The sequence below is a fragment of the Ctenopharyngodon idella genome, chromosome 3 (assembly GCF_019924925.1).
Source record: "Ctenopharyngodon idella isolate HZGC_01 chromosome 3, HZGC01, whole genome shotgun sequence".
Classification (NCBI taxonomy): domain Eukaryota; kingdom Metazoa; phylum Chordata; class Actinopteri; order Cypriniformes; family Xenocyprididae; genus Ctenopharyngodon; species Ctenopharyngodon idella.
In genome coordinates, this window is record NC_067222.1 from 18,945,782 (window position 1) to 18,969,176 (window position 23,395).

At 40.7% G+C, this 23,395-nt stretch overlaps 1 protein-coding gene across 3 annotated transcripts; it reads right to left on the bottom strand.

The window, feature by feature from the left end:
* Positions 1-646: 646 nt before the first annotated feature.
* On the bottom strand, positions 647-22,023 carry LOC127508106 (uncharacterized). Of its 3 annotated transcripts, XM_051885747.1 has the most exons (23): positions 21,899-22,023; positions 21,626-21,784; positions 21,415-21,552; positions 19,625-19,779; positions 19,047-19,150; positions 18,735-18,927; positions 16,519-16,650; positions 16,257-16,400; positions 15,895-16,033; positions 13,859-14,012; positions 8,573-8,709; positions 8,351-8,462; positions 8,021-8,084; positions 7,733-7,939; positions 7,425-7,570; positions 4,510-4,628; positions 4,281-4,405; positions 4,052-4,146; positions 3,539-3,675; positions 3,282-3,406; positions 2,914-3,059; positions 2,703-2,805; positions 647-793 (listed from the first exon to the last, which is right to left on the bottom strand). In XM_051885747.1, exons 1-23 carry the CDS (start codon positions 21,900-21,902, stop codon positions 647-649), a joined length of 2,985 nt encoding a protein of 994 aa, XP_051741707.1. In that variant the 5' UTR covers positions 21,903-22,023. The 3 variants fall into 3 exon arrangements, with proteins under 3 accessions (XP_051741707.1, XP_051741708.1, XP_051741709.1); XM_051885748.1 differs by lacking the exon at positions 2,703-2,805 and having other exon boundaries at positions 656-793; XM_051885749.1 differs by lacking the exons at positions 647-793; positions 2,703-2,805; positions 2,914-3,059; ... (1 more) ...; positions 3,539-3,675; positions 4,052-4,146 and having other exon boundaries at positions 7,429-7,570.
* Positions 22,024-23,395: the final 1,372 nt, after the last annotated feature.

Genomic DNA, 23,395 nt, shown 5'->3' on the forward strand with positions numbered 1-23,395 from the left:
AAATAAAAGGGGTAAAATCTTACATATTAAGATAAAGTAAGCCCTCTATTTAGAAAAAGTGAGAACAAAGGGTCCCAAGCAGGAATAATAACAAAAATGAAACTGCTCTCAAAATTGGCAAGATTATCGTAATGGTGCATCTGAATGAAAAATCCTAAACGGGTTTTTCCTTGATCTGTGACATGCGATATTCCTTAGCAGCCTTCTTCGTGTTCAGATCTGGCTTTAAGTGTGCTATCTGTAGCACATCTTCCGTCAGTGGATCAGTACTTCCATGCCTAAAATTATAATGAAAGTCAAAATTGGAAAATAAAACCATACATTTTTTCCCCACGCAATAGCCCAAAGAGGTACTTTGATATAAGATTAAGATTAAGATCTTAATATCAAAGTACCTATTCGGGCTATTGTGTGGGGAAAAAATGTATGGTTTTATTAAATTTTTTGATATCCATACATTTTTTCCCCACACAATAGCCCAAAGAGGTACTTTGATATAAGATTTGTCTAATGTAGATCAGTCCAACTGGTAAATTCTAGTAAATACATCATTTTAAATCCTGGGAGGAAAAAAAAAAAATATTCCAGAATAATCTGCTTTATATTTAAAGATATTGTTATAGTTAGCTTTTTATTTGTAGATAACTTACTGCTTCACATGATCCTCAATAGCACTGCGTTCGTACACCATCCCATCTGTGGTTTTCACTGGATCAACAAACAACTTGTGTGACAGAGGACAAGTTAAAGTAGGAGGAGTGATATTTTTCTGTAACTCTGGACCTACATATTTCTAGGAAAGAAAGAAAGAGTTTAGAATATACTTGCTCTTTATATAAAAAATTAAATTGGACAGTACTAATAAAATCAAGCACATGTCTGTATAGGCACTGTTTGCTGTTTTTAAATTAATTATGAGAGTTAGTAGTTAATACTACTACTAAATAAATAAATAAATAAATAAATAAATAAATAAATAAAGCGCTTTTCCCAAGCTCAAGGTCGCTGTACAAAGGAAATAGCAAACACAGCATCAAACATAAGTATCCATCACATATACACAAACAAATATACAGCAGAACACTAAACAGAAGAGGATTGGAAATACTGTAAGAAAAGATTTGAAAGAGGATATAGTAGAAGTTGCACGAAGAGTTAGAGGAAGACAATTCTAGAGTTTCAGCGCCACAGCACTGAATGATCTACCGCCCATTGTTGAGAGACGAAAACGAGGTACAGTAAGCAGTTTTGAGTCAGATGACCGGAGAGAGCGAGGAGGAGGAAAATAGTGCAGAAGATCAGATAAATAATGGGGAGCAAGTCCATGAAGACATTTAAAACAAGAGAACTTTATACTGAATGCAAACAGGAACAGGTAACCATAGTAGATTAGAAAGCAAAGGGGTAACAGAAGTGGACCAAGAACAGAGCCTTGAGGGACACCTTGAGAAAGAGAACACAGAGAAGATTTGAAGTTATGGACAGTAATAAAAAAAATTGTCTGTCAGTGAGATATTAAAGGGTTATTTCACCCAAAAATTAAAATCATTTCCTTTTTCAAGGTCCAGAAAGGTACTAAATACATATTTAAAACAGTTCATGTGACTACAGTGGTTCAACATTAATGTTATGAAGCATTAAGAATACTTTTTGTGCACAAAAAAATTAACAAAATAACGACTTTATTCAACAATTTCTAGTGATGGGCGATTTCAAAACACTGATTCATGAAGTTTTACGAATCTTTTGTTTTGAATCAGTGGTTCAGAGCACCAAAGTCACGCGATTTCAGTAAACGAGGCTTCGTTATGTTGTAAGTGTTTCGAAATTTCAATAGTTCAAGTGACTTTGGCAGTTTGATACACGATCTGAACCACTGATCGCGATTTTGTTTTGGGGTTTTTTGGCGCAAAAAAAAAAGTTCTCATCGCTTCATAACATTAAGGTTGAACCACTGTAGTCACATGACCCGTTTTAAATGTTTTTAGTACCTTTCTGGGTTTTGAAAAAGGAAATCTTGCTGTCGAGTCATCGGATTTCATCAAAAAATATCTTAATTTGTGTTCTGAAGATGAACGAAGAAGGTCTTACATGTGTCAAACGACATGAGGGTCAGTAATTAATGACATTATTTTCATTTTTGGGTGAACTAACCCTTTAAGTAAACCAAGAAAAAGCACTACCAGTGATGTCGATAGCCGAGAGGTAAGTATGTGATGAAATACAGTGTCAAAGGCTGCTGTTAAGTCAGGCATGATGAGAACAGAAAGACAACCAGAATCAGCAGATATTAGGAGGTCATTAGTCATTTTTACCAATGCTGTTTCAGTGCTGTGGCCTGATCGAAAGCCAGATCAGGAAGACTGTTAGCAGAGAGATGAGCTTGTAGCTGAGAGGCAACTACTATATTTTTTTTTCAAGCAGCTTGGAAACGAAAGAAAGATTAGATATAGTTCTGAAATTATTCATTACAGAAGAATCTATCCCTGGTTTCTTTACGATAGGAGCCATTTTTAATGATAACGAGCCAGACCCAGAAGGAACTTGAACAGTTGATCAAATGAGCACTAGGAGATGAGATTACAGACAGGCAGTTTTGAAGAAGTGAAGTAGGAGCTGGATCTAACGGACAGGTAGATGATCTAAATCCAAGTAGGAAGGAGGCTTTTGTTAACTTCATGGAACTGCGGTTTTGAAATTACCTTTTCCAAGTCATCCAGAGAGGAACTGGCATACATCTTTGTGCTTTTCTTGGCTTCTTCCTCATATTTGTGTTTGTTGCTCTGGAATTCTTCTGCCAAGATGCTTAACAAATAGCATAAAGCTTACATAATGACTACTTTATAAAAAATCTAAATAGCTACTACTTTAAAATCTCTAAACCTGTAACCCTGTTATAGCCTATATATTTACCTGTCAAGAGGATCTTCTGGTTCAGGAGCGATCAGGAGCCCAAATATCGCATCCAGGATCTCTCTCATGGTAACGTGGGCTGAGTAATTTCGATCAAATACGTTGTGACAGATTCTTCCCACATTGTTCACATTGCAATGGTAAACCTTTGTAAATGATTGAAGTTAAGGGACTGTAATAAAAATGAAGTGTGGGGAAAAATGTTATGTTTATTGTTATGCTTGATTGAAAATTCTCATTTTGTGTTTTTTAAACTGGACGAATGTCTATGTCACCTATCTGTAACTGCTGAAAGAAAACTGCTATTAGTTCATCCAGGTCTTGTACGGATGTCCCAAATGTGAGGACAGCAGTGGAAAAAAGGATACAGGGGTGACGAATCTCACAAGAGGTGGTTTCACAGGGTACTCAGGACCAAACTCACAATACAGCTCAAAGACTCCATCTTCGTAAGGGGTGTCAGGTGGACCTCTCATGAGAATCTTCCAAAAGGCTGAAGAAAAGAATGGCATTATTTAAACAGTCACAGACAAATTATTTATTTTTATACAATTATTTAATTCATGCAAGCCATTATTATATGTTAATACACTATTATTAATATTAAACAACATCAATTTCTTACTAAAATCCGACTCAGAGGGCAGCACTGTGCAGAAAGGGTGAGGGTCGCAGTGAAGATTTTTGAGCTCTTCCAAAATCCTCTTGTCCTTCTCCAAAAAGATCCCCGACTTGGATTCCATGATCCTCTTTTTCAAAGCACTGCAATTAGTTTTGCATAGATGGTGAGACACTTAAATTTTCATTTGTACCTCATGATGAACATTAAAATCCCATTCAGTTTGACTCAGTGTAAAGAAATCCGATCACTAAAGTACAGTAGGCGATGAAGTGTGTTTTGAAGTGAAAGAAAAGATTCAGACACAATATCAAGTAATGTACGTTTATCGCCTTCAATGCTGAATGGACATTTTCTTTAATAATTTCCTTCATAATGTTTCATTTGAACTTATTTTCTAATTTAAGACTGATAAATCAAAGCACTGTACATTAAGTTAAGTTCTCCAAAATATAGTAAAATTACTGTGAAATTGTATACATGCTTAGATGCACATCTGAATTCACTGCTAGCTCTTACTTCTTCGTCAGTGTCACACTGTTGTGTATCTGTGGAGGTAATTTAACCTCTGGTTTGACATCATAACCACACATCCCAAAGATGTTCAGGTCATTCTGTCAAATACATCAATAAAAACAATTGGTTTCAAAGCTTTTTTTGCATCATGTTTTCAGTCTGCTGTCATTCTTTTAGCAAACAACATTCATAATCTGTATGACTGAAATATAAGGTATCCTAAATGCAGTACCACGGTGTTAATCGATGATATATCGAAGTGTTTCTTTTCCTTTCTTAGCTCCGTTGACAAGACCGTTTCCATCTCAAAGAGTTGCAAGGCTTCTTTGCTCGTTTCAGGCTTAAAACAGCAACCACCTCAAAACAACAACAAAATTAGCTGTAATAATTAGCCAAACAATATTAAGCACAATTGTATAAAAAAAGCCTAGTTACTTATTTTATAAATATAAAAAAGTTACCTGTAACATTGCTGATCCCATGCAGCTCAGTGTTGTGTACGGCTCCAATCAGCACAGCATCAACAACAATGTTTGAAGCCATCAACTTCTTTGCAGTGTCAACCGGCATACACATCGATCTGGATTTTGTAAGAATATCATGTCACTCATTAAATTAATTTGTACATCTTGAATGCTCCAAGTAAACACAACTCTATGGAAATTATTTATTATCTCCACGAGCGATCGCAGTTTGAGTATAGTTGTGTGTAAATGCATAGATAAACAGCGCTTTGTCTGCAGATATTTTATAAACTAGAAGACAAAAATATTATTAATAATTCTGATATAACATACCAGTTGAGAAATGCAATAAAATACGATGTTTTGTTTGTTATTGTAATGATGGGTCGGCAGAGCGGCAGACAAACAGAATCAGGGTACAGGCAAGGATCAGGGCAGGCAGCAAACAATCACAGTCCAGGAAACAGGCAAAGATCAGGGCAGGCAGCAAGGGTCACAGAGAATAAACAATCCAACGGTAACAGGGTAAACAGTCCACAAGAAAACGCTCAGAGTTGATCACCGGGGGAAAACAAAGACTTCACGGTGAGGTGGTGTGTGTGTAAGTCCTTTATAGTCCAGGTAATGATCTGCAGGTGTGTGTGGCACTTGGTGATTGGTGTGGAGTGTGCATGTGATTGGAAGGGAGGATTATGGGAAATGGAGTCCAGGAACTGACAGGAACAGACGGTGATCGTGACATAACGCCCCCTTCCGGAAGGCGCGTCCTCGCGGCGTAAATGGCACAGATAGGGAGGGGGGGGTGGGTGCATTGGAGACCTGTTGGCAGACGGGAACGGGGTCTCCAATGCAGGTCCAGGAACTCAGGCAGCCACGGCGGGTCATGTGCCACGGATAGCCATGGTGGGTTAGGTTCAAAGGGCAGCCACGGCGGGTCAGGTGCCACGGGCAGCCACGGCGGGTCAGGAGTGTCGGGAGGCCACGGCAGGTCAGGTAGCTTGGGCGCCCACGGCAGGTCAGGTGGCTTGGGCAACCACGGCAGGTCAGGTGGCTTGGGCGACCACGGCAGGTCAGGGTCCGTAGCCGGCCACAGCAGTTCACAGGCGGTTGAAGGCCGTGGGCGTGTAAGGTCCCCACCCGCAAGCTCAAGCAGTTCGGAGGCCGCTGATGATCGCGGCCGTGCGGTGTCCCCACCCACAAGCTCCCCACCCACAAGCTCCCCACCCTCAGGTATATGGCCCCCCCCCAAAAAGTTCTTGGGGAATTCAACGGAGGCCGTGGCGGTTTCGTGGGTAAGGAGCTCGGGTGGCGCCGGCAGGGCGAGGAGCTCGGGTGGCGTCGGCAGGGCGAGGAGCTCGGGTGGCGCCGGAAAATCGCTAGATAGACTAGTGTCCGTGAATATTAAACCGCAAAAAGAGTATTTAAATATGAAAATCTCAATTTTTAATTTTAACAGTAAAGCTCTTGTGCAGCAATTTGTTTGACAAAAAAAAAAAATAATTAATTTGATTAAAAGATAAATTTATGTTTTATGCCTTCATTTGTGTCACGATCACTGTCTGTTCCTGTCAGTTCCTGGACTCCACTTCCCATAATCCTCCCTTTCAATCACATGCACCAATCACCAATTGCCACACACACCTGCAGATCATTACCTGGACTATTTAAGACACACACACACACACACACACACACACCCTTTGCGAAGTCTTGATTTGCCGTGGTGATCATTACTAAGCGTTTTCTTGTGGACTGTTTCCTGGTTTCCGTTTGGATTGTTTATTCTTTGTGATTCTCTGCTGCCTGCCCTGAACCTTGCCTGTGTACTGGACTGTGTTTGTTTGCCGCCTGCCCTGATCTCTGCCTGTGACCCGATACTGTTTGTCTGCCGCCTGCCTCGACCATTGCCTGTCCTTGTTTATGTTCCTGCCTTTGCTCCTGTCTACCTGTGTAAATACTGTTCTTAATAAAGCTTGCAAATGGATCCCCGCTCTGCCGACCCATCATTACAGAAGACTTCGCCAACACATGGATCCAGCGGCTTTCCTGAAGAACAATGGCCCGGTAGGAACATCGCACAATTGTTATTAGGACTCACGCAGGGCACACGATCGATAGAGGATTATATCACTGAATATTTGAACATTGCTTATTGGTCAGATCTGCCGGACTGCGTGCTCATAGACTTTTTCTGTGAGGGCATCAATCAGCCACTTAAAAAACAACTCATTCGTGAGGGACCCCGTTCATCTCTAAGTCAGTTTCTGGATTATGCTTTATTGAATGTGGGCTCTCCCTTCACTGTGGGTGTCGCGGAGGAATGCGACACCTCGTCTGGTCGTGTAATGGCTGCCGCACCAGATGACACTCACAAAATGGTGGCCACTACTACAATGCCAAGTCAAGTCCAAGTTAAACTTCCCGAGTCACGTCCCATCTCCGCTGATCTTCTAGATCTACATCACGTCTCTGGATCTGTTTGGGAGCGGAGTGGGTTGCGTTCCAGTGTGGCTGATCCACCGCTGACTTCAGCACGAGCGGCTGGCATTCCTAAGCCTCCGCCGGCCGCGACGCCCTCAGGCCCGCCGGCCGCGACGCCCTCAAGCCCGCCGGCCGCGACGCCCTCAAGCTCGCCGGTTGCGAGGTTGGGATTTAATTTAACTGTACTGACCTTTTTTTTTTTTTTTTTTTTTATTAATAAAAAAAATAAAAAATGACAAATTCCGTGACATTCTGAGTTATACAGTAAATTCCGTTTTTATGACTGGATTCCGCGATTCCGTCCGCGTTTTCTGCATCATGGAAATCACAGGACCTAATTATGATGGAACAGTATCTAAAGTGTTACCAGATGATTAAGTACACAACTTTTATAACTTAAAACTGGAATCTGAGAGTTATTGAAAACACACCCACAGTCATTTCCATCCGTCAGGCATAAAATGCGACATCGGCAATCTGGAAATCTCTGTCTGATTTGGTTCAGTTCTTTGCAGCCACGATTTAAAGCATCATACAACAAAGTGGCTCCAGATGGCTGAAGTCCATGTACATGCTCCTGAAACACAAGGAAAGCTTTTATGTATTGTTATGATATACAATTTTTGTACAAAATATTTCAGTTTTATAACATATGGGCGTTGAGCATTTCAAATATATTTACAAATAATAATAAAACACAAATCATTAAAAAAATAAAATCTAAAAGACTTTAATTTACCTTAAAGGTTTCCACAGTTTCTGTGAATGTATGAAGAGTTTTGACTACAGAGTCAAACTTTACGAGGCAGATAACTTGTTCAAAATTATAAGCCATGCATCGGTTGGCAAAGCTGTCAAATATTTCTTTGATGGCTTCAATTCGCTTCATTTTGCAGTCTTTGTCAAAACACTCCTCACCCATGGAGGAACTTGAGTCTAGAAGTACCTTTAAAACATGAAATGCCACACAGATTACATTATGGAGCCTTCTTATTTCTGACTTATTCATGTACGATAGTAAACGTACCACAATAGCTTCTTTTGGAGTCTTGGTGACTTTGAAAGTTAGATCTTCTCTGACATCTCTCAGTCTAGGGAGACATATATAATCAAACCAGTCACATGGCTATTTGTAAAGCTTACAAGTCAAGTCAATTTATTAACAAGATTTATCTACAAGAAGAGATTGCAATAAAAAAAAAAAAAAATGAGCCGTGGCATTTTAATTAAAAGGACAGTTCACACAAAAATGTATTCTCATATTCTAAAATTGTGACATTCTTTCTTATACTTACTCAAAAATATCTTGTTTTTAACTATCCCTTAGCTAAAATGATGAATAAAGAAGAATACGTACTTGTTAGCCAGCTCATCTATGTCCACAGTGATGTGTTTTCCAGCAAGAGGTTCAAAAACAACAATGCTTTGAGGAGTCCCTTTATCTTTATAGCTGTACATACCAAATCTTTCTGTAACAGTAAAACATTAGTTAATACCCCTGCTGGGTAATATTAATATCATTACTAGTAATAGAGAGTGGAATATTATCAGTTATTCTAAAGCAAACATGATCAGTTACCAGGACTGAGGAGGATCAAGCGTGGTGCGCAGACTCCGAAATCCTTGAGCTGTAGTGGTGGAGTTACGACCAAATGAGAATAATCCTCCACTTTCTTGTTCATTTGGGCAAATGTTTCCTCTGGATTGATGTTAAAACTAATATAAAGAGCAGGATAAGCATTACAGATAATGAGAATTATCTTTCCCATTCAGTCGGTCACGTTCGACGTACGTTGGACAGACCGACGAATAGGAATCTCGCTAGAGAGGCCAATCTGCTTTGAGTGTAACTAAACGAGCCAATGCACATTGGCATGCAATCATATGCAACAGCTGCTCGCCTCGCAGCACGGGTATTTAATGAGCAGCAGGTGCGCTGCATCTTCAGCTTTTCGCTTCGGAGCCGAACAGATGCGTCTGTGTGTTTCTTCAAGCAAGTGTCTTCTAGACGGGTCCAGCTCTTCACACTGCTCTTTTCTCGGTGCGGGCAGACAGCATAGCAGTGGGGTCAAGTCCTCTCTTACTTTTGATTATTTTTCTTTTTTGCTTGCAGCTGTTCCTAGCTGTAAAGGGCTGTTTTCACGGCCGGTAACGGTGCGCTTTTGAGCGCTGAATAGCTGTTCTTACAGCTGGTAAGAGCAGCGTCTTCAAAGAAAGGAGAGCACACGACAGGTTCCTTTGATCCCGCTTGTATGGTCTCTGCGAGCCTGGTTAGCGCTCCCCAGTCCGTCTCGCTGGCTCATTCGGACCATCAGACTCGGCTATGCGATTCAGTTCGCCCAGCGTCCCCCCAAGTTTAGGGGCGTCCACTTCACTTCAGTGAAAGCTGTCGATGCCCATGTCTTGCGTGCGAAGATCGCGTTCCTACTGGCGAAGGACGCGATAGAGCCGGTCCCTCCAGCCGATATGAGGTCAGGGTTCTACAGTCCCTACTTCATTGTACCCAAGAAAAGCGGTGAGTTACGACCGATCTTGGACCTGCGGAGCCTCCACAAGCTACCGTTCAAAATGTTCAAAATGCTCACGCAGAAACGCATTTTCGAGTGCATCCGTCCCCAAGATTGGTTTGCAGCGATCGACCTGAAGGACGCGTACTTTCATGTCTCGTTTCTACCTCGACACAGACCGTTCCTGCGCTTTGCGTTCGAGGGTCGAGCATATCAGTACAAGGTCCTAACCTTCGGGCTGGCCCTGTCTCCCCACGTCTTCACGAAGGTCGTGGAGGGAGCCCTTGTTCCCATGAGAGAACAAGGTGTTCGCATCCTCAACTATCTCAACGACTGGCTTATTTTAGCGCAGTCTCGGGTTCAGTTGCGCGAACACAGGGACCTGGTGATCAGTCACGTAAGCCAGTCGGGCCTTCAGGTCAACTGGGAAAAGAGCAAACTCTCCCCTGTGCAGAGGATCTCTTTCCTCGGTATGGAGTTGGATTCGGTCGAACAGATAGCACGCCTCACAGAGGAACGTGCTCAGTCGGTGTTGAACTGCCTGAATACGTTCAAAGGCAGGACAGCGGTCCCACTGAAATTCTTTCAGAGGCTCCTGGGGCATATGGCAGCCGCAGCGGCAGTAACCCCGCTCGGTTTGCTTCTTATGAGACCGCTTCAGCACTGGCTTCACGGCCGAGTCCCGAGATGGCCGTGGCAACGCGGCACGTTCCGAGTGGCAATCACTCCGGAATGCCGCCAAACCTTCAGCCCGTGGTCAGACCCCTTGTTTCTTCGGGCAGGAGTGCCCCTAGAGCAGGTGTCCCGGCATGCTGTGATGTTCACAGATGCCTCTGCCGCCGGCTGGGGTGCCACGTACAATGGGCATGCAGTATCAGGAGTTTGGACGGGCCCCCAACTGCACTGGCACATCAACTCCCTCGAGTTGCTAGCAGTAAGCCTTGCCCTGAGCCGCCTGAAAGGGCTGTTACGGGGCAAGCATGTGCTGGTCCGTACAGACAACACTGAGACTGTTGCGTACATCAACCGTCAAGGTGGTCTACGCTTCCGTCGCATGTCGCAACTCGCCCGCCATCTCCTCCTTTGGAGTCAGAAGCATCTGAGGTCGCTTCGCGCCATTCATATTCCTGGGGTGCTCAACCGTGTGGCCGCCGAGCTCTCACGAGCTGCGCTGCCGGGAGAGTGGCGACTCCATCCCCAGGTGGTCCAGCTGATTTGGAGGGAGTTCGGAGAGGCTCAGGTAGACCTGTTTGCCTCGCCAGAAACCTTTCACTGCCAGCGGTTTTACTCCCTGTCCGAGGGAACACTCGGGAGAGATGCACTGGCACACAGCTGGCCCCGGGGCCTTCGCAAATATGCGTTTCCCCCAGTGAGCCTACTTGCACAGACCTTGTGCAAAGTCAGGGAGGACGAGGAGCAGGTCCTGCTGGTTGCGCCCTATTGGCCCAACCGGACCTGGTTCCCGGAACTCTCACTCCTCGCGACAGCCCCTCCCTGGCGCATTCCTCTGAGGAAAGACCTTCTTTCTCAGAGACGGGGCACTCTTTGGCACCTGCGTCCAGACCTCTGGAAACTCCATGTCTGGTCCCTGGACGGGACGTGGAGGTTCTAGGTGACTTACCCCCCGAGGTACTTAACACCATCACTTCGGCACGTGCACCGTCTATGAGACGTGCTTACGCCTTGAAGTGGAACCTGTTCGTCGAGTGGTGCTCTTCTCGCCGGAAAGACCCCCGAAGATGTTCGATCAGAGTCGTGCTTTCATTCTTGCAGCAAGGGTCGGAGCGTAGGCTGTCCCCCTCTACCCTCAAAGTTCATGCTGCTGCGATTTCCGCATACCACGACCACATCGATGGTAAGCACGACCTGGTCGTCAGGTTCCTTAGGGGGGTGAGACGATTAAATCCTCCTCGACCCCCCTCCTTACCCTCTTGGGACCTTGCTCTGGTGCTTCGAGCTCTCCAGAATGCTCCCTTAGAGCCCTTGCAGTCAGCAGACTTAAAGATTCTGTCTATGAAGACTTTGCTGCTGGTTGCGTTGCCCTCCATCAAGAGGGTAGGGGACCTGCAGGCATTTTCGGTCGATGATTCGTGCCTAGAGTTCGGGCCGGGCTACAGCCACGTGGTACTGAGACCCCGGCCTGGCTATGTGCCCAAGGTTCCTACCACTCCCTTCAGGGACCAGGTAGTGAGCCTGCAAGCGCTGCGCCCGGAGGAGGCAGACCCAGCCCTGGCTTTGCTCTGTCCAGTTCGCGCCTTGTGACTGTACTTAGACAGAACTCAAAGCTTCAGGACCTCAGACCAGCTCTTTCTCTGTTACGGAGGCCAGCAGAAGGGAAAGGCTGTTTCCAAGCAGAGGATGGCCCACTGGATAGTGGACGCCATCGCCTTGGCTTACCAAGCTCAAGGCGTGCCCTGCCCGCTCAGGTTGCATGCTCACTCCACGAGAGGTGTTGCATCCTCCTGGGCGCTGGCTCATGGCGCCTCTCTGACAGACATTTGTGGAGCTGCGGGCTGGGCGACACCTAACACGTTCACTAGATTCTATAGCCTTCGTGTCGAGCCGGTCTCCTCCCGTGTTCTCAGGTCAGAGGCACGGAGAGGCCCCGGCTTAGTGTCAGCTTGCTGTGCTTACATGCGCTTATTACTCCAGAGAGTCCCTACAAGGCAGACCCTGTTGAGTCCTCCGATCTCGCTTCGGCAGCCGGCATGGCGGAGCGTCTGGTGCCAGGCCTATACTCCGTTGTATCCTTGAGAACCGGATTTAGGCTGGGTACCATATGTGTGTCCCTACAGGGATCCCATATGTGTAGTTCCACGGTTGCTCCTAAACGAAGTCCGTGTCTTTCCCTCTGGGAGAACCCACCTCTCATCAGGTTGGAGTCACCCCAGTACTTCCATATGTAGTACAGCCCTACGGGGTTAGTCCATATGTACTCTCCACATAACTCCTTCGGGGAAGGATGTGGCTTCCGCAGCGTTCCTTTCCAGTGGAAGGGTACGCTTTCCCAGTGTCATCCAATAGTCTCACTGAATGGGTTTTTTTTTGGGGACCAGCAGTGATCGACACTCTCTGTGTTAGCCCTGTCCCACCGTCCATAGGCAAGGGGGTACAGGAGGCTTGCACAGAGAGCTGGAAGGGGGCAGCCCCTGTGGCGCTTTGGTAGGGATTCCTATTCGTCGGTCTGTCTGACGTACGTCGAATGTGACCGACTGAATGGGAACGTCTCGGTTACAAAGGTAACCCTCGTTCCCTGAAGGAGGGAACGGAGACGTACGTCCCGGTTACAAAGGTAACCCTCGTTCCCTGAAGGAGGGAACGGAGACGTACGTCCCGTCGCCACAGACGCTGTACCCCGCTGATGCTGCCACCTAACCTGTTCGGCTCCGAAGCGAAAACCTGAAGATGCAACGCACCTGCTGCTCATTAAATACCCGCGCTGCGAGGCGAGCAGCTGATGCATATGATTGCATGCCAATGTGCATTGGCTCGTTTAGGTACACTCGAAGCAGATTGGCCTCTCTAGCGAGATTCCTATTCGTCGGTCTGTCCGACGTACGTCTCCGTTCCCTCCTTCAGGGAACAAGGGTTACCTTTGTAACCGAGACAATATTATAGAATATAAGCCCTTAGTTTCAGTCTGTTCTCTGTCTTGTGTTGTTGTTGTATACAGGTAATGTGGTTGTGTGTTCTTTTTACTCCAAGTTATCTCGTGTGTTTCCTAGTTCGAGACTTCAATTATTGACATACTGTAAAGCAGATTACAGTGTGGATAATGTAACAAACTGGCGTGAATTACAAACGGTAGAGAGCGTCATTTTTGTTTTGTGTTTGTTGGGTAAAAGCCTGTTCTGGAAGAATGAGTTGATTTGAGACACAAATGAAGTGTTTTTAGTTCATTTTGACTGTGAAATTAACTGCTGTGTCGAGCCAGGGCTCCAGACTCTGACTAAAACGGTCGTACTGGCTGCTAAAAATATTAATTTGCGAGTGATATTTTCGCCTGTGAAAGTGCAGGAAGACAGCGTCTATTTCATGCACACAACATGGATAAACTACAACAGATAAACATGTCAACTGTGTGGATGCAACTAATCATTAATAATTCATGTTTTTAATTGATACTGAAATGGAACTTATTCTCAATATCTTTTAATCTTTGCTCTTTTCTGTTACTGCCTGAACTTCACATTATCTGTAGCGCAGCCATCCATAATCACAGTAAGATTCAATGCTCATAAACTCGTTAGTCAGCAACAAAAATAACTATAGAAAAGGGCATTTTGCTAAATATATGCACTAAATCACATGTTCCTGTAAAAAAATTAAATGATTCAGCAGGTGAAAATGTGTCATACCTGGAATCAGGTGTAGTGCCATCACAGTCAGTCCAAAGGGGGAAGGATTCAATAAACGGTGGGAGACTGAGCAAAATCTTTTCAACATCAGTGGCTTTTTTCAGTGATGTCTCTTTAAGGTTCAGTTCACTGCAGTTTGGAATTCGACCACCCTCTAAAAAAGTAAAAATAAAAACAGAGAATAATTATACATAAGTATAATTATTATAAGTATTGTCATGGGGTAGACTGAGTTTAAAGAGTTGGGAATATTTTCCTTCTTAAGCAAGTTTGAATCCATACGGCTCCAGGGGGTTAATAAAGGCCTTCTGAAGTGAAGCGATGGGTTTTTGTAAGAAAAATATCCATATTTAAATTCTTGATGTGACGTGTGACGCAGGATGTAGGAGTAGCGAGAGTTTAGACGCCTCTCGTAGCTGGGCACTTCTAATTCGTGACTGGTGTTTGTTCTGCTCTATTCTCTGCGTTTCCATGTTCGTGGATGGGTCATGCATCATGCCAGAAGTTACTCTTTTGGCATAAGTTGATTTGCGTTGGCCATCTGCCGGAAGCTATTTATTTTAGGCTATCCACCTAACACGGAAGTAAATGCGGTGATGTACTTCCTTCTAATGTGTTAGACTTTTGTTTCGCTAGCCGGTAGGTAAGGAGCGATGTTGTAAGAGCACGCACAAAACAATATTAAACACTGTGATGGTAAATATTTAGCACAACTGCGTTGTATAACACAGTGGGAGGATGAAATGAAGAAGTGGTCTGACATATCTTATGAGGACATTTTCTAGTATTTCCTGCTGTCGCTCAGAGACGTTCGTTTAACATCGTTTAGATCATAGGGTTTCCCACATCCACAGTCAGCTCTGATCACGTGGATAATGGTCAAAATGCATATTTTGCAGGTATTTTTTACACTTGAACCAGTTATTACAGCACCCCCTAACTGGGCAAAGGACGCCAGTCTTTCTGTAGTCCATATTAAAAGTTAGCTAGCTAGTCTAAACTACAAAGTCGTTGCACAACTACAGATTCACAATCTTTTGATTAGCGGAAGTGGCTTACCGGAAATCTAACACATTATATTTAAAAGATGGCAGCGCCCGCTCTTACATGAAAAATAAGGTGGATAAAGATTTAAATATGGATATTTTTCTCACACAAACCAACCGCTTCACTTCAGAAGGCCTTTATTAACACCCTGGAGTGTATGGATTACTTTTTTGGCCTTCAAAATCTTGTCCCCCATTCACTCCCATTATAAAGCTTGGAGGAGCCAGGATATTTTTTGATATAACTCCGATTGTGTTTGGCTGATAGAAGAAAGTCATACACACTTAGGATGGCTTGAGGGTAAACAAAAATTAACCATGGTTTTCTCGCAGTAAAACCATGTTTTTTTTGGTGTGTTGACTATATAACCACAACAAAACCATAGTTGAACTGGTTTTTGACCAAAATCTCTTTATGATGGCTCTATTTTATGGTTTTTGAGCATAATGATGACTTTGTAGATATTTTGTTCATTTTATGGGTATTGTAACGGCCAGTTCAACAAAAAACAAACGAAACCTATTAAATACAGTTAAACCAAAAATTCTTTAGACATTTTTGATATTTTTGCTATATTTTTACTAGTGGGTTCAGGACACTATAGTTCATTTATGTAAGTGAGGATAGCAAAATTAAGTAAACTGTGACATATTATACCCCAAAATTCTTCATCCAGTGGACTACCAGTAAAATTTATACAAATCTGGAACCAAAATTTATTCAGACACTTTGACCTGACCATGTTTTGCTTAAGTGTTATCTGACATAATTAAGATTATTTTTTTTCTGACACAGTTTAACTCTGAGATCTTGTCATATTTTATTACCTTTTTTAAACTATAGTGAATAAACTGTATTAATGAATGAAATGTTCAAGGTGTCTGAATAAATTTGGTTTGACTGTATGCAGAGTGTTGTAATAATTTTGGCCACCAGTTTATAACCCACCAAACAGCAAAAACAATCAAATGAAAAGTGAAGACTTTTACCTCTAATCACATCCAGCACATCCATTCTCTCAAAAACTTCAGGCACGCCTGGTACACGCACCGGCTCAGAAAAACGCTGATTTGTTGACGGTGCCTTCATGGAAATTTGAGTATAGTTTTCATGCTCTGTGCTCATATCCTGCAGGGAGAAATACTGAAAGAACTGAATGATCTGATGCAGTTAACTGTCATTGTTTTGTTGAAATATTGATATGAATTAAACAACAATCGATTGGGTGAATACATGTAAGACACTAAAAATTTGTCATTGTTGTTGTAAACTTGAAATGCTTCTTTGAAAAAAAAAAAAAAAAGGCAGGTTTTTTGTTGCATGACCTGTGCATTATACAATGCAGTTATACCTGTGCTTGAGACATGAGGTAGGCCCAGCAAACTGGGGCATACTCAAAAACATCCATGTCCTCAATTATCCTGTCATCAGATCTTTTTGTATGGCTGGGTAACAACTCTCTGAAGAGATAGTAAAGTCCTTCTACTATAGCAATCTGCAAGTATAGGCAAAATAACAAATTAAGACATTATATACTGTACATATATAGCATGTTTATAGAAAAAAAAAAAAAAAACGTAAAATTTTCTTTAATGAAAAATGCATATTTGTACCTTCTGGACCCGTGTACCAGTCACGTTTTGGCACATAACCTGAAACAAGCTCTGAGCTAAGGCATTGCATCCACTGATTTTCCGAATGTATGCAATCACTTCCTTGAACTCATCTCCTCCATCTTCAATTCTCTAGATGTTCAGAATTAGTGAAAGCATAGTATTAGATATCCATACATTGAGCATAAAAAAGAGCCTATTCATGATAAATAAGTAGGCCTAACTATTATAGCCTAATATGGTTTAATGTAGGTTATCAGTTTATGATCCATGTATCAGGTTAGTATATTAGAGAGGAGAGTTTGATGTGCTATGCATGCCAGAAGTATGAGACAGCTCAACGCTCTGCAACTGAAGAAAACACGCAGAGAGAAAAAACAACAGCAAATTAAAGCTGCAAGCAGCGATGAAAGGGCCCTCGCACCTGGGGTCACCACCACCCGTTGGCCTCAGGAAAACAGTGAACAGTGGGCGACATGCATGTAAGCGAGTAAATACAGGAGAAGTATGGAAAGATGTCTTCAGGCCAGGACTCTAATAAAACATGTGAAGTTTGGGGCAGATCGGACATTGTATGCCCAAGTTACAACAACTTCCTGTTTCATGGCGAAACATCAAAGTTTGTCAGGCCGCCACGGACAAGCCCTTCAGCGAAAACTCTAGATCTTCGCAATTTAACATCACAAAGGTTTTAAGATTAGACTGACCAAATATGATGTTGATCTGATTAAAGCTCTAGGAGGAGTTTGTTAAAATACAACATCTGGAAATGGCAAATTTTGCAAAGAAAAAGTCAAAATATCTCACTTTCTGTTGGGTTTTCAGATTTTGCACCCAGGGACTTTTTTGTAGGTATTGGGCTGTTACACGTGTCTAACGAATTTCCGTCAAACGTAGTGCGAAGGGCGCTTAATTGAAATTTCGTAGGTGGCGCTATCGAGCCATTTTGCCACACCTAATTCTGAGACCCATATCAGACGTAAAGTTTCACCACTTCTGACACGTGTGCAGAGTTTTCGAGCACGTTTAGGCCATCAAAAATGTGATTCATTTTGGAGAAGTAGTAAAATTTGCCGAGCAGTTACAATAGGGTCCTCACACCATCGGTGCTCGGGCCCTAACTAAGAAAACATATTCATCAGTTTGACAACACGTGCCAAAAATACATACAACGCAACCAAATACACAAACCAGCTGCAGATACTGCAAGAGAAATATTATTTGCTTTTATGTATTCAGTGATGTTTTATACATGATCAAATTTGTTCATCTTACATGGTTACATATATTTTCTAACATAATCCTTTCATAGCTTTCTAATTATGAAAAAATGTAATTTGTTTCTAACAAAGAGATACGTGTATAATCATTCCATATACTGAAAACAGATTTTCTTCCTTTATTGTTTCTAAGATATGTTGTTTGACAGAGGGAGTTTCAAAAGAGTGCTAACTGTTTATGAATGTAAGGGGACGAACCAAAGGTTTTAAGCAGGTCGCTGCCCAGCGGAGGTTATGCTGTACATGTAAGGGTTAGATTTTGATTGATGAGCATGGAGATATATATACCATCACACATAGATTTTTATTTTTATGTCTAAGTATTGGGTCACTTTTCTGCCATATACTTGGTGAAAGATATGTTTTATGTTTCTCTCTCTCCCTCTCTGATATTTTCAAAGCTAATCTACAAATGTTGTGATAATCAACTTGGGAATAACAACTTTCTGCAGTCAAGGTCAGTTAGGCTGGGAAGAAGCCCTGGGAATTAGATAAGATGTTTCAAATTAAATATATTCACACATGACAGGTCGGAACAACTATTATGGAATGTCCATGACTATTATGGGATGTTAAAGACTATTATGGGATGTTGATTTAACCAGAAAATGTACTTATATGATGAAAGGAAGTAGGAGGCCAGAAACCCAAAAATACAGAAACCTGTTGCAAATACTCACAACACAACCAAATGCAGAAACGCACGTGTTGTCAAACTGATGTTTTCTTAATTTTTGTGTTTGCATGTGTTTTCTTCAGTTGCATGTGTTTTCTCTCCCAGCCACCATACACAAGTGGTAATCATCGTCAAAAGTGCTTTGAAATGCAGAGCATTATTTATTTTGTTGTGTAAAGCAAACATTTTGAATGTGATGTGAGGTAATTGTTTTAATACTGAAAAAAACGTAAAGAGAGTAATCAGAAAAGGAAACTTACGATGGCATTCAAGACAGAGAAAAAGGCACTGAGGCCCTTCTCTGTTTGTTTCACTGATGGTGTGATATCACTTTGGCAGAATTTATTCATCTCCGGTACTTCATCATGAAATGAAGACAAAGAGAACTGTAGCACTGTGTCCTCACGGACTCCCAGATTATATAGTGTTTCACCGACATTCCAGTCACAGTCCCTATAAAAGAGACAAACAATAAGTATTGATTAAATTTAGTAAGATTTAACCACCGGGACAAATACTACTGCCACAGATATTGTATTTAGAATATTTTGAATTAAAATGAAGCAAATTACTTAAGGTGAAGCACATGTGAAGGTATTCCACTCTCAAGTGAAAGCTGTCCTCTCAAGTCAATCAATGTGTCACAGTCCAAGTTCACATGGATGTCATACCTGCCCTGTTTGAGAAAATAGTTGTATGTGTGTGTGTTGTCCATACCTACATGCATATACACTTGCATTCAAAATTATTCAACCGCACAGAGACTGTAACAATTTACAAATGTAAGCTTTGCTAAAGATCCTGAGATAAAAAAAAAAAAAAAGTGTGGCATATTAAAAGCATTAATGTCAATATATAATGTTATACATTTGAGTTATAGGATTTTTTCATAACACAGCTGTGTGATAATTACTCATCCCCTATTCAACATTTCTGTTTTTACGTCACTTACTAGAATGGTAGAGAAAAAAAAAATGTGTTAAAACACAAATACGCCTTTTAATAATTCTAACAACACTTAATTTGCTACACATGCATACATTCTGCCCATGCATGTGCTGAAGTGGAGTAGAAAATATGGCTAAGACAAAAGAGTTTTTGGGGGTTGAATAATGTTGTATATAGCTGGCTAGAGCCAATTCTTTTTTACTTTTAGCATCACATGACAGAAGACAGTGTTTGGGCCTTCATTTCTTCTGCTGTCTTGCTGCTGGGAGTCTGTGGCAGTTACTCTTAAATTTTCTTTTGGTGTAAATATGGCATACAGTTCACTGCCATTTTCAATGTGCCTGTCTTTCAGGGACCCTGTGAGAACGGATGAAAAATGCAAAGACAATTTCAGTTACTTTAAATGGAGAAAATCAGAGCTGTGTGAACATCCTAAATAGAGATATCAACGATTAATCAATGACTTTGTCTTTATTTCCTGTAATTCTGACTTTGTCAATATTTCAAATATTTGTTTGTTTCAATGAGCACAATGAGTGAGTTTACTACATAAAGTATACTTTAAAATACACTTGAACTTTACTTTAGTATACTTAAAATGAACTTGAAGTATTATATTTTGTAAGGGCTGGCTGGCCACTTCTGATCAGATAACCAAAAATCAATTTTAATTCCAGGTGCAACTAGTGTACTATTTCAAAACTACTAAATTGGCCCACTTTTTAGTGTGTAAATGTATACTTCTTAGTATACTTTAAGTGTAAGTAGTAGACTTTGAGTACACAACTAAGTTTTTTGTTTGTCCTGCAACTGTACTTATAGGTATAGTGAGAGTTTACTAGTCAAATACTTCTAGCACATTTATGAAATTACACTTTGAAGTATTCTCTCAGTATTATATTTAATTTAAAACTTAGAAGTATACTTGCAGTATAAAACGACTAAACTAGCAGTTGTTTAGTCGTTTTATACTGCAAGTATACTTCTAAGTTTTAAATTAAATATAATAATATATTATCTGTTAAATTTCGAAAAAAAAATATTGTTTCATATTTTATTATTGGCATGTTTTTAAGAAATTATCCAAGATATTAGAACAAAGCTCTAGATACAAGCTGGCTAACAGGCTAGTAGTATGGTAAGCTTGTAAAATAAAAAGATAAATAATCAATTTAACAATTTATAGCTTTGCTTATTAACCAATATAAACATAAATTTAGGGCAGTTATGGTCAAATTTACAGATGACATACAGTGTATCATAAGAAGAACGAAGAAACTAGCAATCTCATACGTAATCATATGCATATGTAAAATAACGTGATGAATCTTTTGTTTTGAATCAGTGGTTCAGAGCACCAAAGTCATGTGATTACAGTAAACGAGGCTTCATTACATCATAAATGTTTCGAAATTTCAATAGTTCACGTGACTTCGGCAGTTTGATACGCGCTCCGAACCACTGATTCGAAACAAAAGATTCGTAAAGTTTTGAAGCTTCATGAATCAGTGTTATGAAATCGCCCATTACTAGATAGTATTGAATAAAGTCGTTATTTTGGCGCACAAGTATTCTCGCCGCTTTATAATATTAAGGTTGAACCACTGTAGTCACATGAACTGTTTTAAATATGACTTTAGTAGCTTTCTGGGCATCTGAAAGTGTTAATTGTCTTGCTGTCAATGGAGGCCTCACTGAGCCATCGGATTTTATCAAAAATATCTTAATTTGTGCTCTTAAGATGAATGAAGGTCTTACGGGTGTGGAACGACATGAGGGTGAGTTAATAGAAATCGATATTCACTATTCATGAAAATTGACATCCATAATTCTAATTTTTTTTCATTTAAATCATGTGATTGTTACAAATATGAAGTATTAAAATAAATCAAATTGGTAAAGTACAAAAGGTTTCTGATTTCAGTGCCGTATACTGCATACCGTGTTACAGCATCAAATTATTAATATATGAAAGTATCAATAAACACTAACATGTATTGAAGAATGGATCATCTGTCAAAGGCATTCCCTCAGCGGTGAACAGACACACAGTCATGTCGTCACTGATGTTCTCGCCAAAGCCAATCCTCAGAATAAGATCCTCCACTGTGTTTTGTAACGGGTCCATATCTGTGCAAAAAAACAAACTTTTAGAACATCACACAGAAAGATCATTATTGTCTTTCAAGTTTAAGGGACTTACCAAGTATTTCTTTGAGCCCTTGGCATTTTGGAAATGAATAATACAGGGAATATGCCTGCAGTGATTTTCTCAATGGTTCTTCATGAGGAGGAGCTGAACCACGTCTCTGAATCTCCTCTATCATGTTTCTGAATTTGTTCTTCTGAACTTGCGTAAACTCTTGGGAGACACCACACAGAGAATGTAATTTAATAATTAAATAATTAACGGCATGCAATAACTTTATTAATAAAAACACATAGAAATGCAGATAAATCTGTTCATAAATCTTACCCATGTTGTCCAAGTCCTCATCAGTTACACCGTCAATGAAATCCTGCACATCTTCAATCCCAAGTTCAACAAACTGGTCATAAAACTTCTCAAGTTTGTAGTTTTTTAAAAGCGTGAGTACTTCATCCATCTGAAAAACACATTGAATTTATGAGTGCATTTTCTTTACCTGCAGAAAATATCAACATTTAAAATAAATTGCATATATTTGGCATTAATAGACAAGGACTGCATGTGAGGAATGTCAATAATGCAGTAACAGTGTTTACTCATATAGCTTGTCTTCCAGAGAATAAATATGCATGTGTTTGGTAATTAATTTGATCATTATACAAATCAAATTACTCAAGACTTATTATTTTGTAGAAAGTTTTTACTTATTCATTGTACTCATGCAGGGGTTAAATTGGGATTTGTTACTGTGGTTCCAATGGCCCATGACCAAGCAAACACTGTAATAAATATATTTTTTTTTAGAAATTATAATACTGGAGTGCATAAATACTACACATATTATTTAATATAGCATGTTAGGTGCGTGTGCTTATAAGCTGGTGTCAGGTTATATGAGAATGTGCTGTTTCTTTTTTAAAGTCCCCCTGTGGTGAAAGTCAAGTTTTTAATGTTGTGTATATGTCTATGTGGTGTTTTTAATATGCTTTATGACAAACCATGTGCAAAATCATAAGTCAACACTATCATATTCATAGATGTGTGTATATTAAATGAGGCAAGGGTGTGAAGTTACATTCAAGCTATTTTAAGGCATTACGTTTTTTTTTTCCACAGGAAAAAAATGATTAAATATGTAATTTTGGTGATCAAAGATGAGTTTTAAGGGATCAAATTATTGACTACAGACTTTAATTCATACCACAACAGTATGTGTCTTTACAGAAATCTTAAAATATGTTTAATATGTAAGGCAAATAAAATTGTATCATATTTCAAATGGACGGCAATATATTTAATCATGTTTTGGGGGTCTAAAAAAGATAAACATTTAATATTTCTCACATATTTCTAACTATAGAAAACTATACTGTGAGTACAACATCACTGTAAAAAAAAAAAGAAAAGTGATATCTAATTAAAAATATATATGGTAACAATATTGCACATGATATTTTTGAGTGGTTTTTAAGATTTGATTGATTTAATGGAATCTACCTGAATAAATCATGTAAAAACTCCTAAATCATTTCGTTTTCGACACAATGAATTTAATATTTTTAGTGAAATATACGTTTTTTATTTTACGTTATTTTGAGTGAACGGAAATTATCCGTTTACGTTTAATTTCGAGTCATGTTGTACAATTAAAAGACTGTATGCTGTTAGCGGTGCAGATGTTTGAGCTGAGGCTCAGCCGCGACACGCAGAAGGGACGTTTGCAAGGTTGCTTTATTTTTGTGACTCTGCCAGACGCGACTAGCGTCGCAGAAACTACATAGCCTACTTCACCTTTAAGCACTAAAGCTCCGGCTCTAGTACTCA